Consider the following 19,805-nt stretch of genomic DNA (forward strand, 5'->3'; position numbering starts at 1 on the left):
TGGATATAAGGAGGAAGTTCTTTCCTGTTAGGGTGGTGAGGCACTGGAATGGGTTGCCCAGGGAAGTTGTGAATGCTCCATCCCTGGCGGTGTTCAAGGCCAGGTTGGACAGAGCCTTGGGTGGCATGGTCTAGTGTGAGGTGTCCCTGCCCATGGCAGGGGGGTTGGAACTAGATGATCTTAAGGTCCTTTCCAACCCTAACTATTCTATGATTGTAAGATCAAATACTAAACATAAACAAGACAGGAGTTTCAGTAATATCACCAGTACAGAAGGGAAACCAAATATTTTAAAACATAATTGTGCAAGATATGAAGTAATTAGTTAATAAAAACAGATATTGCTTTCTACTGCTTATTACAAAAAAGTGAAAGGTGGCAGCATAAAGCTCAAAAAGAACATCAGAAGACAAAGAAAATGTTGTCTCTATCCAATTTCACAGTTCTTTTGTATTGCATCTCATTCACATCTTTTGTATTGCACAAGACAATAAATGGTAAAACTATATCCCTTCCCTCCCATCTTCCCTCAAATGGAATGATTCTTCTGCCTCAAATAGGCAGTGTCAGCAATGGCAGTTATGATTAGACAAAAAGCACAAAAAAGCATGAAGTGCCAGAGGACAGGACATCCTGATAGTTCTGCTCTGCTGAACTGCCTCAAAGTCGTTACTCAGAAAATTTATCCCCTCTCAGCTGCAAGCCAGAATCCATTGCAACTGCAGTTCTGTTTTACTCAGCACCGCTGGGCTTTAATTCATACTGTGTATATTTAAATTTACACCAATGAATTCATTTTCTTGACTTATAGGATGGTATAGCAAAGAGAGACAAGGTGAAGCAGCTTTAGCATGAACCACTGCTGGGATAATGGAATTGGTAACTGTCATTAAAAAAAAAAAAAAAAACCCACAAAAAACATCCGTTTTGAGCTATAAAAAAAAAATATAAAATCCTCAAACCAATCTTCCCCCCCCCCCCCAAGTAACAATTAACTCAGTTTTCTCATCCAATTCCACCAGAGTCCAGCATCTGCTGCTCTGTCTATGCCTGCAACCACATCATGTCAGAACAATCTCCCTGTCATCACTCCAGACATGAAATTTCACTTGGCCATCAAGCCACAGGATCTCACTGCAGTCAGTCTACTGTAATGGGTAGAAAACTGACTTTAACTGACAGTGGCAGGAACAAAAAATAACATCCTAAAAACACAAAACACAGGAATGACCCAGAAATAAAATACATTTAAGGTAGTTAAAGTCAACCTACTAGATCCCCAGATATATTTGCATTGATTATCTCTTGTCTTGCATTCACCATTATAGCAACGACCCTAAACAAAACACAACATGTTAGCAATGAGAACTGAATACCATTTCATTCCTCCCCCTCCCTCAACAAATGTCTCATTTTAATCCTTCACATGCAGATTGGGAGGTAAGTTTCATGAATTGAGTACACATTTTGGTCCGGATTCTCAAAGGCCATGCCTAATATGTACTGACATTTCAGCAACTGCTTTATATTCCTCATTTATGTAGTTGTAAAGAACTTGTTAACATGGAGTGTAATAAAAGCTAAATATGCAAATGTAAGGATGCCAAGCAGATTTTACTCTAAGTTATTAGTCAGTGTTCATCAACTGCATAAAGCACAAGCAACAGTGGTGTCCAAAAGACAAAATACATAAAGAAATATTGAAGACAGAATTAAGAAAAAACCCAAACAAACAAAACCAAAACAAAACCCTTGTATTCTTGTATTTGGTTGATTTCTATTTGCTGCTGTGCAGGGAATTTTAAGCACTGCATACCTGATTAGAATCACAGGCATACCCATCTTGTTTATGAAGATTTGGTGGACACTGAAAAACAGTAACAATTTTTTTTTATCATGTGTACTGTAATAATGCATCAAGGGATCACATATGGAATGTTACTGGTTTTAGCAGACAAGTGCACAATATAATGTAACATAATTAGCGCACGAATCTTTATAGGTACAAATACAAATGAAAAAATGAACATTGTCAGCCATGAAATAATACAATGTTTGATTTAACTTTCTGCATATTCCAAGTAGAAATTAAGGAGGTCAGGTAAAATAACAAGTAAAACAAATGTGTTCCGTAACAGGGTATTTGGCAGCTAGTAGTGGGGCTGTGTTTGCAACACTGCCACTGCATTCAACTCAGTTCCACTAAGAAAGTGAGTGAGCACCCAGCTGTAGCCTACCAGTCTATTGCTTATAGAGGTGTAGGAGTTTTTATGATGTTAATTGTGATGTTCTTTTGGCACATTATGAAGTTAGGAGCAGCCTATTCTCAAAGCTTTTCCTTATCAAAAGGGACCTGTGAAGATTTGGAAAGGGCATGCTGCTAGCCAATACTTTGAGGGCAGCCTTCCTAGCTGAAGAAAGCCCTTCCCCCTCCCATTAAGAATGCTCCATATACAGAATAAAAGTTTTACAATAAAATACCAGCAATAGCTACTTATCTGTAAATGTGGATGCCTCAGACAGTAATATAAAAAGAGATTACTGTTAATTTATTGGCATCTATAGTTACAGCCAATGCACAGAAAAAGAGATGTGATCTACCCTGAATCTTGTTTCTTCAAAGCTAAGAACTTGATGTAGTAAAGAGCAGAGCTACAAAGTTCTTATATAGCCCTGAAGCTAAATACTCAGTGTTGAAAAGGAGCATATATTACCCAAATCAAAATTGCTGTGAAAATGGAAGATGTACAGAAAGTTGCCTGTTGAAAAGAAGTCAAGTTAAAACAGTATTCTGGTTGCTGTTTATTCCCATACTTTTGAGTATTAGCCAAAAGTTTAAGAGAAATGTGTAAGAAAGTCTTAAAATTCTAATACCTGTGCACACTCTTAAAAAACAGAACCCTTTATACAAGTCTTACAAGGAGTGGCTGAGGGAACTGTGTTGCTTAGTGTGGAGAAAAGGAGGCTCAAGGGAGACCTTATCACTTTCTATAACTACCTGAAAGGAGGTTCTAATAAGATGGGTGTCAGTCTGTTCTCCCAAGTAGCAAGTGATAGGATGAAAGGAAACAGCCTCAGGTTGTGCCAGGGGAGATTTAGATTAGGTAAAGTTCCTTCACTGAAAGGATTGTCAGGCATTGAAACAGGCTGCTCAAGGAAGTGGTTGGGTCACCATCCATGGAGATATTTAAAAGACATTTTGGAGGTGATGCTTAGTGATGGTTTAGTGGTGGACACTGGGACTCAATGATATTAAGAGTCTTTTCCAACTTTAATGATTCCATAGTCAGTTATAGTTTCCTACGTTCATATTTTAAACTTTTATTTAATAAAATATTACCATTATTCTGTTTGATTCCATTCACATTTGCTATATGTACTTATGCTATAGACCAGGCAAAGAGTAAAGGAGGATGTCTGGCACACACAAATACTCCACAGATACACAAAACCCCACAAGTTTTATAAGCCAAATAAACCTACAGAAGTAATATTTTGAGTCCACTTAGATTAATTTTGAGTTACGATATTTTATTCTTTCGTTTAAAAGGTTTTGTTAGGATTAAAAAATAACTCATATGCCCTGCAGTTATTCTGGGCATATGGGTGTGCAGTTTGCTGATCTGGATTTTTCTTCTTAAACTGATATGAAAATGAGTGCAAGTAAACATCAACAGTGAAGCAGAGGAAAGCTTCTGCATACATACCCGGCCAGAATCCCCAGTGCAGAACTCTGCAATATCACATTCATTCACTGCGTATCGACAGTCATAGCCCCGTGGGAAAAACTAGAAAATGAAGAATATAGTTCAGGTCTAAGATTAGGTCTACGTGAGCTGTTCCTTTTCATTCCACATAAAACACACTTTGAACTGTATCAGGCTGCATAGGACTTCCATGGACAACCGACAGAACAATAGATACACTCACAAGACATGATGTATTACAGCAGGGTCCATCACTACAGTGAGCTCCATTAGAAAGAGAGCACTTCTTACAACAGTCTGCATAGCACTCCTGGAGAAAATATTAAGCAAAATTTAGATTTCCATTGTAAGTAACATTTTTCTTCACAATCGTTCCAGCAAACTATTAGGTACCAGCAGACAAAAGATCCAGTTCAGTACTGATGAGTTGAAATTATCAGCTGGAAGAACATTTGCAATGCTCAGATACTAAAGGTAACACAGTGACAAATATGCTATAGCAACAAGGGCATTCACACCTTCTGAAGCTTCTTAACAGGTGTGGAATAGCTTATGCCAAATGCAAGCTGCTTAGCCAAATTGCTCAGAATACAGAAAAAAAAAATTAAGGAAACTAATTATGGGTGCAATTCTCTTTAAGTACTAGAACTAGGACTCAAATCTACAGGGCAGGTTTGAAAAAATTGGAATATTTCCAAAATAGAGAAAAACCCAATAGTTTGCTTATTCTGTCCAAACCCAGGCATCTATCTCCAAAGCATTTATAAGGAATCTACCACTCCAGGTACACAAAGGTGTAAGCAACAACTCAAAACTTGCTGGGAAGCAGCTACACCTTGTCACCTGTGTAACAGGAACTGTTCAGAGGACTCCGTCTTTGCACTCATTCTCACTTGGGAAAATGTTTTAACACAGTCTTTTAACAAAGCTCTTCCCAAACAACAGGCAAACAAATTCATTTCCATAACCTTCCCCCCTCTCTTACCAATCACATAATTTATCTGAATATATTTTGTAAGAAAAATAAGACTTGTGGAGTAATATATACTTGAGTAGTATATACTTGTAATATATACTTGTGGAGTAATATATACTCTACTTGCCATTCGGAAACCGCAATCACATTCTTCTCCTGCTTCTACATATCCGTTTCCACACTCGGTGGTTTCAAAAAGCTGAAAGCAAAAAAGACCCCCAGCCTGTAAGATTAAAACTAGCATCAAATGAGTTTTCTGTCACACACAGCCCATTTCCACCATGCCATGGAAACACACACTCATAGAGAATATACATGCTGTGATACTGCAATAGGGAAGGCAGAATGATTTCAAGTGCTGCTAGTCAAAACCGTTCAGTCATGAAAGTTGTACAGCTGAAAGCTAACCCTCTTTAGGAGAATATCGATCTCAGAAAATCATGGTAATCAGAAGGACAATAAAATACTACTAAAGGAGATAATATTTGAACTTTGTTCCTATTCTATGGACTCCCATTTCTTTGACAATTCCTTCAAGAAACAGGTCAGCAGTAAGATCTCTGGGATCTGTGCAGGTATCCACACATGCTCATACAATTAGCTCCTGTCTATTCCAGTGTAACATGTGCATGAAAGTAATAAACATTAAGAAATACTGCCAAAAGTAAGTTCTGTGTGCCCTGTCAGTAAATTAGAATAACAACCACATACAGACAGTGCTAAACAGTTAATCCTGGAACCAGATATATACAATACAGGTAAATCCTAGAGTTCAGGATGGTATAGATTCCATTCCGGTTTCACATATCATAATATTGATTAATGGTAATTTAAGATATTTTTCAGTCTTGTCAAAAATAATTCTGCAAAAACTTTGCCTGTTTTCAATGTAAAAAAATCTGCTTTAAAATCCTGTAAGAATATGAGGAATCCCCAACTAAACTGAGCTGTTAGCAACATGAACATGTTCATCACTAGAACATGGTTGAAATGAGAAGGTTAAAGTTAACAAGTTAAAGTAAGAACAGATAAATCTGCAGCTAAATAAGGGTGAAAGATGTATGTACTCTTCTTCGCTAGCAATCTTGTTTCGAAAACTTATGTTTTTCTCTATAAGCCACTGCTACTACCATGCTTCAGTGGAAGCGGCAAGATTTCTTATTCTGAACCTGAAATTCAATTCGCCATCAGACATACCTGGTTACCTGACCTTCAGCCCATAGGAAAACAAAAATGGGGTCAACCAGAGAAATGAGAAGAAATAACAAACACACAAATTTCCTATGGCATTTATCAGGAACCATCAAGTGTTCACATACATGTCAGAGCATAACCAAAAAGTTATGATTAAGAATTACATCATGGTGACTGCTTAACACAACTACATCTTATTTACCTGAATATTAAACGCACCACTTTTTACCTAACCCTATATTGCATAATTTCAACCCCTCCTCCCCTTCCCCCCAACGTACTTCAGTTCCAAAGCTGTGAAAAACTGACAAAGGTAACAATTCAGTCGTTATCCTGGGACCATTTTCATTGAGTAAACCAGATTTTTATTCTAAGTACAGTCAATTTGACAACTTGTTCACATTATCTTGCTCGACATCCAGCATCAAAAAAATGACGCTGTGTTTGCCTTTCTCCTTGCTCAGTCTTTTCTGTACGAATTCTTACATTCTTATTCCATAAGCAAAGCTTGCTACCCTGGGAGAAGCTTAAAAAACACTCTAACAAGCAAAATCATTTTGGTTAATTGTGCAAGGTGGTGGTCTGCCAAGGCATTCAGCACAGTAAACAGAACAGCCTAATAGGCTCACGTGGTACTAAATTCTACAAGGACAGCAAGTTTGACACCATGATTAAATGGAATATTAATACTTTGGATTGGTTCTACTTTGCAAAAAGAGTCACTTTGAATCTGTTTATATTACTCAGCTTTAGAAGGATGTCATGCTAATATTGCCTTAGCAAAAAATATCACATTGATAAGTTTTTAGGTGGAAAAAGCAGTGGATGGTGTAAGGAAACAGTTATGAATTCGAGTTTGCTAGATGTACATCTGAAAGGAAATTACGATAACTTTGAGAACAACCACAAGCTGCTACTGTCTGTATGAAGTAAACTACTGATTTCTAATTCTTGGTGTGGTAACTGGCATTCTTTTTAACAACCTCAGGCAAAAAGTCCAAGAATTAAGTATACATGGAGCATGCATTACAACCTCAGTTCTGGATTCATTTTGCACTCCTTCCTGCTTAAGTAGTAGTGCATTTATGCTGAATGGGGGTGTACCTGGCCGTGAAAAAAAATCAACTGTAATATCTGTCATTATTTGAGCATGAAGAATTGATGGAAAACAAGCTGCATTCCTCTTGAAATTAATTTGATATGTTATTGGAATGAACAGTCACCTGATTACAAGGAATGTCAAGAAAATACCCACCTACACATCTGGATAAATTTAGCAGAGGTGCTGCCTACAAACATATTTGTTACCTTTGTTGGCCTGTTGAAAAGGCAGGCACCTCCGCCACGAAGTAAGAACTCTTTGTATTCTGCAATGCTGCATTTGGAGAATTTCCTGGAATGGTATACCCTAAAATGGCAAAGAATCAGCTGAGTAAATGCTTTGAGACACCAACAGTTACTGTAGGGGGGCAGAGGGGTCACAACATTTTTTAATACTGTAAATCCCAGTTTCTTACAACCACTGTGTGCAACAGGACGTCAGCTCAATCTTAGCCTCAAACAAAATCAGAACAAAAGAGAAAGTTCCCTACTATTTTGCATTTTTATATTTCTATTATATGGATCCACAGTATATGAAATTGCAGTTGTCTTCTTAATAAGGTGAAGCCACATTATCGTAACAGCTGCTATGCACCCTCTCAATTGCATGCAGAATCCAGTGTTCTCTTGGGTTTATCTTCCCTGGAGGTTCAGTTTAAAAGACGGAATCCCTGATTTTATGCCAGGGTTTTAAAACTGTTCAATTCTTCTGATCCTGTTAATAACCTCAATTTTTAAAGTAAAAGTAACTAAGAACAGTTGCGTAGGGTCAGAATAAAAATCCACTTTACCCAAATCCCATGTGGCTCTGCGAATATGCCCAGAGAAGAGTACTGTACTGTACTGTACTACTATTTGCAGAATGTTTTTCCAGCTTCCAAAGATTTGTAGCTCAATGACTTTGGCAGGAAAACTTACTTTGTCTTACTTAATAATCTTGACTGTATTTTCTTCCAAGAATTTGCCCAAAATCTTTCAGCATCTACAAGGTGCTATAGCAAGAAGTTTCACAGCTTAATTACAGACTGATAGGAAAACAATTTCATCCTGATTTTTCTGTCACCTGTTTTTCTTGTTTCATTTCCTGTCTCCCTACTTCTTACACTGCAAGAAAGAATCATCTGCTACATTGTTCACAATGTTACAAACTTCTCTCATATTTACTGATGAAAACATACTTTATCAGCAACTTCTCACACAGAAACTGTCTGATGTTTTTATTAGCTATGTTTTGAGATCTGGGAACAAGAACTATTCACACTATTACGGATGGGGCAACCATGCCATAAGGAGTTTCTTCATTCCTCTCCTAACAGCCCACTGATACTAAGCTGACATTTCCACATTATTCTATATATAAAAATTATCTTCAGGCACTGATGAAGTGACAAGGCTTTACACTGCAGCTAGTTATTCACTTAGTTCAGAAGCCAGTCCTTTTTCAGCTTCTGGGCGACTGTCATCTGCTCCTGGCTTTTTTGTTTCAGCACATTAGACACATAAGAGGTTTGTTCCACAACCCCTTCTACCAGTATCTCCATCCAAGACTGATACTCTGACGAGTTCACCATAGGGAGGAAACTGGTGAATAGAACAGAAGTATTCTGGTCAATGCTTTACTTTGGATTCCAGAAGCAAAGTTCTGAATAACTGTTGCATTCATATGGTGGCTGGCAATTACAAGTCTACAGGAAAGCCACATGGTAGCTCTCCTTAAGAATCAGTTCCTTTATACTTAGTATGAAGAAACTAAGCACCTTCTGCCTTATTTATAACTAATTCTCTCTATGATTTTTGCAACCAAGCTTCCACAATGTGCAGGAATTCTGACAGGAAGTGATTTGTAAGACTCAAAAAGCTATGTTTCAGAAGCTAACCTTTTCTAATCAATTGCTTACAGTACACAGAAAAGAATCTTTGGCAGAGTGTGAGGGCAAAGGGCAATGAAACCTGGTTTCCTCCCATATAGATGTGCTTCCCCCTCAGACTTCACTGACTGTTTAGCTAAGGATTGAGAACAATTGCTGACAGCTTCAAGCATCTCCTTCTATTCACTGGAACAGAAGCAGAAAGATCTGTTTACTCAAATTTAGAATTTTGAAGGAATGGGGGAGGGAATCTAAAATTTTCAAATTCAAAACTGTATTCTAACACTTTTTCAGTGGCATGTAAAAAGTATAACTGGGTTTATTTAACAAAAAACACACATTTGTTATTTTTCAATCATTACAAGTATAGCAAGGCATTAGTCAGTACACTGCACTGCACTTCAAAATATAAAATTTATGAATAACACCCTAAAATGTGAATAGCAAAGGGAATGAATTGCTGAAAACTGAAGAAATTGATCTGTATATTTGGGTTGTTCCAACTGCTTCTAATTTTTCATTTCTTAGTACAAAACCACATGAACAAAACCCAATACACAAATATTTATGTATACTATGAACTCATTCCAGAGCCCTCAATTACTGATAGTTATGACATACCCCGTTTCCTCCATGATGCAACCACCCCAGGATTCAGTGCAGTCACACTCTTCTCAGACAAGACCAAATACAACAGAAAAGGAAAGTAGTTATAAATACGCTCACAATGAATATAAGGTACTTACTATAAAAATGGACCTTGAATACAGAGATTAGATGGTTGCTTGGCTTACAGATTCTAGCCCTAAAAAGCAAACCATCCACTTGAAGAGATGCTAGTATACTTCATATATCGTGGTGCTTTCAAATTACTGTATGTGCACATTCTTAAGACTCAACACAAAGTTTCAGGCAGCATAAACATAGCTGGCAAGGCTCTTCCCTGCTCTCAAAACAGGCAGCACAGGTGTATGTGCACTACACATGATAATGATGATTTAAAATGTTCACAATTCCTCCTCCCTAAAACATGTACAGAACACTCTGAAGGAAAAGTGCTACTGGACAGGCCATGTTTTTTCCCTTTGGTGTAGTTATTCATAGTAATATGTGAATCAGCCAATCGAGCATTCATTAGAAAACGTAGTTGAATGAAAATGGATTTACAGTTTACTTACAGCTACAGCATGTAAGTCAACACTGACCAAATTCATGAAATAAAAATACAAGATCAACATCTTATGGTTGGTAAAACAAAAGTTACAAATTGCCTATAATCTACCAAAGAAGTAATATTTTCTTAAAGAAAGGCTCTGTATTCTAGTTACACTGCAAATCCACACTGTTTCAAGATGTTTACAAGATGCAAGTGGAAAAACCCAACAATTTTCTTTAGCCCCAAAAAGGGCTTTTGCAGCAGCTTTTGTACCTACACACTCAATGTGTTAAGGCCACATCAGTCTAATCTTCTGGCTGTGAAGCAGCAAGGTAACAAGTTGAGCAAATGTCACTGTGAACTAGATTACAGCTTATTATCATAAATCAGGTCTTTTTGTATTTTAAGAAGTCTGTGATAGTACCAGAGGAAATACAGATTTCATTATGATAGATTAGGAGCTCCGAGCTAAATTAATGGTGTTTTTACCATTATACAGCTGAAAGTTGGTTACGAATCTAAACTCCAGACACAGGACATCACTAAGGTCATTGCGAAATCAGTGCTAAACTGGTGGCTCTTAGTTTGGTTAACCTCAAATTTGGTGCATATATTTCCAAAAGCAGTAACTCTTGCTCTACAGATACAGCCAGTTTGGTACTTGTTTCAAATATTACAAAGGAGAAGTTTATACATATCTATAGCTAAGGGGAACAAAAGACTCCATACATACTTGGTTTCCTGGCAGCTGGCTCCCATTGTATTCCAAGGTTCTGAGCAAGACTTTGGGCTAGTTCCTGTGCCATGGCCAAAGGGAGGCCATACTGCGTTTCAGGAAGAGTGCAGGGAAAATTTAAAACAAAAAAACCAAACAAAAAAAAAAAAACAATAAAAAACAAAAACAAAACAAAAAAACACGCACAAAAAACACAACAAATGTAAGTTATTCTAATGAACACCGCACCAGCTCATTCTGGCTTACCATCCGCCTACTACTTCAGCATAATTCTGTGTGCATATAAGGAAAATAAACACAATGAAGTATGTAACAGAAAACTTCTCCTTTCTTAACCTTAGGGAATCCCTCTCCATTGCTTAACCAACAGAAAGGAGTCTGCTTGATATATATGTAATAGTTTTGTATCATGTGATCATCATATGTTAAAACAGGAGATTTTCATTATTAACATTGCACTGAAGAAAATAAGAATCATCATCATCACACAAAGGGACTCATTTTTTCCAGTTTTAATGTTAAAAAAACCCAGTAAGAATGACATGTCATCAGTAGATCAAGCCTCTTGTAGTGAGATGACTCAAAATTATATTTAGCGCTATAGTTCAGATGTTCCTGTCTGAGAATTTTGGGTCTAAATTTCTGACATACGTACTACAAGCCAATTTAAGATCTTAGTAAGAAAATAATGCAGACAGGAAGAATGCTTTTTAAAAAGAAAAGCACAGTGAGCAATAGTTTAATGATGATACAAGAAGGTTGGCTGTGACAATCTGAAATTTTTAGTTAAATTAGGTTTTCTGTCTGTAACGCCCTGAACACTGAAATAACCTCGAAGTTTTTAATATACAGTTTCTATTCTATTTAATTTCAGTAGTGAAAAAAAATTACCTCATTCACTCCTACTCCTCTGGTCACAGAGCAAACCCCTCCAAAGTAACTTAGGCTGCTCCTTTTGTAATGAAATGTCACATTCCTTACAAATAGAAATAAAAAAAAAAAAAAAACACATTGATATTGGGCGCTAAGAACTTACTGAAAGATCATTTTCACACGTATTATGATATCCTGCATGCACATTAAACTTCATCTAGCACCAAAAGCAACTGCAAGTTTACAAACAGAACACAAACATCAAAAGAGTTGATGAGATAAAAATAGTATTTTTGTCAAAGGTTTTATCTTGTAGAGTCAGGATCAGTCCTAACCCACAAACAAACCAAGCAGGGGAAGCCAGAGTACCAGATTCCTAAGAACATATAGTCATAACATTTCCTTTAAAAATACAAGGATGTATTCCAGTTTATGACCTGTCAGGAAGCAATTCTGTCCTGAAATGTACCACTATAGAGATTTTTTTTTTAACTATGCTCTTCTGCAAACCAATTCAAGTTCTAGTTTCAACTCCAAATGAGAACACTGAGAAGTACATCTAAAGGGAATGTAATTTAATACCGCACTTTAACCCTGCCTCCTTTCATTCATTATTCATAAGCCTCAAATAATTTAATTATGTTAATGTAATCTGGATAGAAAGTATTCTATAAAATGCCTATAAACTATTATGAACGATACCCATTTTAACTTCACATGCATAATAATAAAGCTACACAGCCCTGGGCATGCATAGTACATGCCTCTAGTCTTTGAAAATTAAATCCTTTCAAAACAGCAGAACCAACACCCCTTTTGTTTTAGTAAAATACATGACACTCATTCAGGCATATATTTATTATTTCAAAACATTCTGACAGTAATCAGAACTTTCAAACTGTAGCGTAACTATACCAAATACTTAAAGCTGGATGCTTTATAACAGACAGAACCACAATAAGGGATGAGGTTGGCAAGTACATCTGCAAACGGTTTAGTTCAACCCCCTTGCTCCAAGGAGGGTCAGCTGGAGCAGGCTGTTCAGGGCCATGTTCCATTACCTTATGAATATCTCCAAGCATGGACACTCCATAGCCTCTCTGGGCAGCCTGTTCCAGCATTTGACCTCCTCCACAGTGAAAGGGGTTTTCCCTATGTTTAAATGGAATTTCCTGTATTCCAGTTTGTATATGGGACCTTTCACTGCGCACCACTGAGAAGAGCCTGCCAGCAAACTCTTCAGCAAGTGACACAATATATGCATAGAAGTAACTAAGAGTGCACATCGTTAGCACTTTGCAATTAGCATTGTGTTGCATAGCATAGTACAGCTATGACAGAGCCTGGAGAAAATTCTTCATCCCCTGTTTTCATCTTCCTCTGCAGAAGATGAATGTTCTAGGAGAATCACATGGAAGGCATGTCCCACTCTGCCCTTGTAGTATGTCATGCTGCTGGGAGAAGGCTTCAGATCTTAAGAGAAGGCTCAGGGGAGACCTTAGAGCAGCCTTGCAATACGTAAAGGGGACCTTCAAGAAATCTGGAGAGGGACTTCTTACTATGGCATGTAATGACAGGACAAGAAGGGATGGATTTATGCTAAAAGAGGGGAGATTTAGAGTAGATAGCAAGAAAAAATTCTTCACCAGTGGCGAGACACTGGAACAGGTTGCCCAGAGTAGTTGTGGATGCCCATCCCTAGAAGTGTTAAAAGACAGGCTGGATGGGGCTTTGAGCAACCTGGTCTAGTGGAAGGTGTCCCTGCCCATGGCAGGGGAGTTGGAACTAGATTATCTTTAAGGTCCCTTCCAACCCAAACCATTCTGATTCTATAATTCTATGTTCTTTATGCTGCACAGAGGAACCCACTCTTCCTCCTATTTGTTTACAATGCTGTCAAGTAAAAAATATACCGTTGCTCAACATTGATGTGGTGCCTAATGATACAAATGGAACTTCCCCTCAAAAAGCATTGTGTCTCAGGAAACAATTCATTACAGCTTTAGAGGAGGAGACCTCCCATTAACAAATCATCAGTGCAGCTACGCATGTAAATTAATACAGTAACTGGAATGTTCTTGTGGCAATACATATTACTGTCAGCTCTGCCCTCTTCTGCTCTTTACTGGGAAAACAGTACAGGACACACACCTGATTAGCAAAATTTTGTGTCCTTAAGGGCTCACCAGAAGACGCTTCAAATATGGAACATCTCCAGGTTGCAAAGACATTCAAATTTCATTACAGATACATATCAACATGACCGTGGTATATACTACACCTATTAAAAATAGACTAAGGTGTTAAAAAAATAGATTAAGCTTCCTAAGACAGGCAGATGAATACCAAGCAGAAGAAGTAAGCAACAATAAAAAAACAGGTAGGCAAAAGCAGCAGACAAAAAAGTATATAAAACTGTAATAGTCTGGAGAATTGTATAATGGTACATACGAGAGCAGGTGCACAGCATCAGCATGCTGCTTGATATAGTGCTGTCGATATTTGGAGAAATCGTGAAGCATCTGCAGAGGGTCAGGGTGAATGTGAATACGATCTCTGTCTGTCCAAGTTTCCACAGCAACAAGAACCACCCTGGTGTTCAGCTGTTCCTTGTATATCTGAGGGCAGAGACAGGACAGGCACAGGAGTAGAACACTGGGTCAAACATGCACAGTTAGCCAGTAAGAGTAAAGCGGAAGGACATGAGGGATAAAGCAGGAGGGAAACATGGTGAAATGGTTAGCTGGTAATACCTTGGCCTTCCTAAAAGTTAATATTCTGATCAGCTTAAATTTGGTATTTTAGTGGTAAAAAAAAAAAACAAAAAACCTTGCTGCTCTTTTATTGAGCAATTCCTTTTTCTTTAAAATTCTCATGCTGAATAATTTCACCACTGAGTTTTGCAGAAAACCTATACAAAAATCAGCAAAGAAGAAATGTAAAGGTACACTGGATGATCTCAAAGAAAAAGAAAAGAAAGATCTCAAAGACAAAGAATAGCCAAAGCCAATTCTTAAGATTAAGTCATTTCTCATTTCTCCAATATATCTAATATTTAATTCACATAATGCGTGATTTTTATTTATACTATGATCACCTAACGCCACTCAAGTAATGTGAGAATTAGGTAAGAATATTAACTTTTCTGTTTATTTTAATGTCTTTGTAGCAATAGAGAAACGTCTATATGCTAATGTTAACTTTTTTAATACAGTGCTAAACTAACAAAGTCAGTTATACAGTTTTCAGAAGAAACACTGATACTTACAGCATCTACAAGGTTTACCACAGACTTCGCAAAATTGTTTGTGTATGCATTTGAAGAACGGTGCTTTTTGAACTAAAAGGAGAAGAAAAAGTAGAGCACAGTGAAAAGTTAAATATTTATTACTAATTCTTTTTTTTTAAATCAAGAAAGGAAAATTAATATTTTATGAAAGAGTAAGGGAAAAACTCAAAAAGCTTTTCAGATCACAGCCTATACTGCATCATATTCAAGAATCCATGGAAGATACAGAAAGCCATATATGCTAGACAGGCTTTCACATCCATAAAAGGAGCATTTAGCCACAAGAAATATCCTGTTTAGAATCAGAGTTCAAACATTCAAAATGAAATTATGGTAAACATGAATATAAACATGAGCTCAAAATTGAGAGAGTGCTGTACCTAACTGTGTGCTTAACCTGACAAGTAGAATATCAGGCTGTACTAGCCATACTCTATGACTATAATTACGAAACACGAAGATGAAGTATTTACCACATGTCCTATGTACAGCTCATTGCAAAGGCACCCTTTCTGTACTCTAGGACACAACTTTCATGAGAAGTAGCATTAGTTATAGCAAAAGGCAAAAGTAAATTTATGTTTGAATATGGAAAGAGTTAAGCTGAGTATCTTCAGTTTTAACTTCAAATATTTTCCATTTCTAGAGACTTAGATGTGCTGTATTACCCATTCTGCTTCTTAATTTCTGTGCATCATTATAACTGTTTCCTGCCTTTCCCCCTCCTGCCCAAGTGCCCTCTGTTCCAACTCAGATTTTTCAAAGATGCTGCTATGGTATCTAAACACAAATCCAGGACTTTCAGAAAAAACTGTAAAATGATAAACTGAAATTGCATTATATGATTTACAAACAAGAAAATAAGTCTTCACAATCTCACAGAAAAGGAACTCAAAATTGCATAGAACAAAGTCTTCATTAAGAACCTCTGACTAAACTCCAACTACTGGTTAAAAGCAACAAATGTCATCACCTCATGAGCAAACATTGTAAAGTTTCATGGAAGTCTCAGCTATTCCCACTCCAAAACACAGTACCCAAAAAGAGGACTCAAAAGAAAACGGTCTGACTCTTCTCTGAGCACTTGAGTAGTTAGTCTCATCAAATAAGTTAGACAATTAGATACCTTCCCAAATTAGAATTATAGACAAATGCCCAATTTTACAGAATTATGTTTGGTGTGAAGGTGAAAGTACAACTGAAAGATATATATTTCTTTAAAATTAAATAATCTTTCTCAAATTGAAAGTCAGGTGACACACACTATAATTATATAACAATTATTCCATCCCTTTAAATTCCAGTTATTTTTGCACAAGCAATCTAGTTTTATCTGGACAAAATGCCACAGAGATAACAAACTTCATCAAACTCAGTGATGCCATTCATTTGACAGCATGAAGATCAATTTTTTTTACATATGCAGTTACTCGTTAAGTTCCAGAATGCTTCAGGATATCCGCAGCAGGTTTTACTACCCAAAGATACTACAACATCGGTTTGCAGAGACCACTTTCTCCCCATAACTATCCTCAAAACAAAGCATTTTCAGCTACAGTGCTAGTAGGTGCTTAGGATGTACACTGAGAAGATTATCTGTATCACAGGACTCTGCTCTCTAGACAACCATGACACTAGAGCAAAATAAAGGGGGAACGGAGAACGGTGACTTCGTTTTTTTTGTTTTGAGCCATTCCAAAACTTTCCCAGAAGTAAAATGGTAAAATAATATGGAAAATAATATTCAGAAAATGTTCTTGGTTTTCATTAAAGTATTTAAAAGCCCAGATCAACAGCAATATACAACATAATGTGTTTAAACGCAGCTTCTAAAACAGAAATTAACCTGAGTAAGTCAGTAAAAAGTGCAACAATCTAATTAGATAGGCCTAGCTGTGCCTTTAGTTTTACAGGAGAGGATAATTCCGCCAAAATACACAGTACTAACCACTTAACAACACAATGGCCAAAGAGATTTAAGATACTTCTGCACAGACTATTGCTGCAGGAGAGATCTGCCCTCTACCGGTAGTAAGCAGAAAACCTTAAAAGTATATTTTGTGAGCTCTTGGACTGTCAGGCTTTAACTCGTAATTGTGAACACTTCCTTAAATATATGTATCTTATTCCTTGAAAGCAATTATTATCTGCTTCTGAGTCACTGACAATTCTTAAGCAAAATATCTTGAATGCTTGTGGTCTAAAGTTCTAGCAAATAAAGCCAGAGAAAAGACAACAGTTAGTGCCTGCACAAGTGTAATGAACAGGATGGTTGTCCTTTAAGCACATCTACAATATGAGAGGCCAGAGGAAACAGATATAGAAATATCTCTTCCTAAGGAACACCAACCAGAGACCTCAAAGAAGAGAACAAAATGTCCCTAAACTTCAGTTACTGTGCCCTACTCCTAAACAACTAACACACACGCATGCTTCTAGCACAGTTTCCTACCAGGTGGTTTTACAACCAAAAAGAATTTTCTGTCCTACTCTTTCCACCCATTCAAATCCCCCCACATTGCTGAAGCGACACAGATTAAATATAGGTTATTTTTGCTTAGACTATTTCTGATTTATTAAACAGATGAGGGAAGGGTTTATTATCTGTCTATTCAGCACTGGAACAAGTACAGAATGCTGCATCCTGTTCCAGTATCTGCTATATCTGGCTCTTCAAAATTATCCTTCAGTGTTGACAAAAGAGCCCACAAGCATTGGGAAGACATGCATTAGAGGAGCGATGCAAGGAGCTCTTAAAGAAGCTTAGAAGTTTATGTTAGTTGCACACAAAAGAAGCAGAAACTTATCAACAGAACTTGATTTTTTTAAAAAAGGTCTTGATCACACATAAGCAAAGTCATACTAAGATCCTTATTTGCTTCTTAGTCAGTGAACAGCAGAGAAAGCTAAGTGAGTGAAGGGCTCAGAACAAGGCACAATAGAGTTGGTTTTAGAGTAACTTGCTGTCAGTTTCAGTATATTCTTTGTTACTAGATGACTTTTTAATCTACACTGAGTATTTTTCCTTAAGAGATAAGCACTAGTTAAAATACAGCTATTGGACTCAAATTTGTCTTGCTTTTTAAAAAGAGTCTATAACACAGTTGTTCGGGTTTACAAAACTTACTGCTCCCTAGGCCTCTCTCTCCCAATTTTTCATAAGGGTAACTAATACATGGACACTTTGATAGCCTTACTTGGCATAATGAGCAAAACCAGCAACATTTAAATAACGAATGTCACTTATGTCTGATTTCTTTCCAGTAATCCCTCAAGACAAAAAGGAAAAGAAAGTGGGCTCCCCTTGTCCCTTTCTTTAATCAGATGACAAACACTTTCTGAATCAGAAACCAACTTATCTTGCACCTCATTCTGAATCATATTTAGAAGTGTGGAATAGCCAGGAAAAACAATCAGATAGGTTTGTCTATAAGCTTTACTGCATTAAAATTTAAGTCAGTAAAACTAAACTCAAAGTTACAAATTCTGACCTCTTTATTACTTTAAGGAGAGGATACAGTTTTAGAATGTTTAGTGTATTTGTTCTGGACATAAACATTTTGTTGCTTTACTTTGTTGGTGTTGGGTATATTATCCAACCATATGATACCAAAGTGTTTCAGATGTATATTGAACATACAATTGCAGTAAAAAAAATTTAGCTAACATTAAACATTACTAGGTATTATGGCCTACACTGTGTCTAACAGTACAAATGTTAACAGCTGCTGATTAACTAAATATTTGTCCCAAGAGTAGCTGATGCTGCACAGTGGTATACACCAAGCTACAAAGTATAATCAAAAGGAAGAGTACCACTAAACTGATACACTTACCATTTTATGGTCATTGACTATCATGAGTTCCAGGTACTTCATTTCTTCAAAGACACCACGAGATACCTGATGGATTGAAAAAGTTCTTTGAGAAATCATGAAAATGTGGTTTTAAAAAATTACTGCAGTAATAATTACTAGTTTAATAGGATTACCCATAAATATTACACAGGGTGTGTAAACCTGTAACAGCTGGGTCAGGCATTCAACTAAAGTAAATAATCATAGCTCCAGTAACTTAGGAAGTTATGATAGACACTGGCTGAGAATCTGAGTCACATCATTAAGAATATTTACAGCCTCTTCTTTGACTTTCAGCATAGAAACCACCACTGCTTCCCTCCTCTTATTTTCACAAAGGAGAAAATCTTAAACACTAAAAACTCTTGGTCTACAGATTTAATGAGGAAGGAAGTTACTAAAAATAGCTGTGTTCTCAAAAAATATGCTGTGTATTGTGCAACTCAGTGAAAAAATCCAGATTAATTTTCTTTAACTCAATTATTCCCTTAACTGACATGTATGCACGTGCAGATCACGAGGACTGTCCCCTTCTTTTCTCTCAATAACCCACTTCTGCATGTCCTTGTTTGAATTTTTAATTTAATCATGCTACTTAACAAGCCAAATGAAAATAATGTCAGGCAGCTATAAAGTAGCAAGATTTCATTCAAAATTATTCTTTATCCTCAAGTGCACTCAAAATGCTAAACTCCTTTTCACTACTAACTTCCATTCAGCTGATATATAGTACTGCTGTCACTTAGAAAGGTTATCCACATTTCTCCAAATACTCTATTTATGAATAATTGATCTATCATTTGATAACTGTATTATATGACAATATTATATTACCAAAAATATTTATTTTCTAAAGCCTATGTTCTCTCAACATTAAAAATCTGGAAATTAGTAGGTTTGGTTTTGGCTTTATAAATGGTCTTAACTCAGGGTCACTTCTACTCACTGCTCTCTTTCTTCTCTTTCTCCTCAGCCACTGTAGTTCAGACAGATAGGGCCATTCAGAACTAGATTCAGTCTCTGTACAAATTACAATTTAAGAATTTCA

At 36.8% G+C, this 19,805-nt stretch overlaps 1 protein-coding gene across 6 annotated transcripts in view; it reads right to left on the minus strand.

Annotated features, from left to right (window-relative positions):
- Nucleotides 1-19,805, minus strand: part of ADAM23 (ADAM metallopeptidase domain 23) — a 70,772-nt gene that overhangs the window by 21,917 nt on the left and 29,050 nt on the right. For all 6 annotated transcript variants that reach the window (XM_065670111.1, XM_065670107.1, XM_065670106.1 and 3 more), the window contains exons 8-20: nucleotides 19,704-19,777; nucleotides 18,737-18,802; nucleotides 14,880-14,951; nucleotides 14,063-14,229; nucleotides 11,630-11,714; nucleotides 10,736-10,826; nucleotides 9,468-9,516; nucleotides 7,186-7,285; nucleotides 4,811-4,882; nucleotides 3,931-4,017; nucleotides 3,708-3,788; nucleotides 1,817-1,867; nucleotides 1,273-1,336 (exon numbers count right to left, since the gene is read on the minus strand). In XM_065670111.1, coding sequence (XP_065526183.1) covers nucleotides 1,273-1,336; nucleotides 1,817-1,867; nucleotides 3,708-3,788; nucleotides 3,931-4,017; nucleotides 4,811-4,882; nucleotides 7,186-7,285; nucleotides 9,468-9,516; nucleotides 10,736-10,826; nucleotides 11,630-11,714; nucleotides 14,063-14,229; nucleotides 14,880-14,951; nucleotides 18,737-18,802; nucleotides 19,704-19,777 — 1,059 coding nt within the window. The remainder of the gene's footprint in view (nucleotides 1-1,272; nucleotides 1,337-1,816; nucleotides 1,868-3,707; nucleotides 3,789-3,930; nucleotides 4,018-4,810; nucleotides 4,883-7,185; nucleotides 7,286-9,467; nucleotides 9,517-10,735; nucleotides 10,827-11,629; nucleotides 11,715-14,062; nucleotides 14,230-14,879; nucleotides 14,952-18,736; nucleotides 18,803-19,703; nucleotides 19,778-19,805) is intronic.

Source organism: Lathamus discolor, chromosome 3 (assembly GCF_037157495.1).
Source record: "Lathamus discolor isolate bLatDis1 chromosome 3, bLatDis1.hap1, whole genome shotgun sequence".
Classification (NCBI taxonomy): Eukaryota; Metazoa; Chordata; class Aves; order Psittaciformes; family Psittacidae; genus Lathamus; species Lathamus discolor.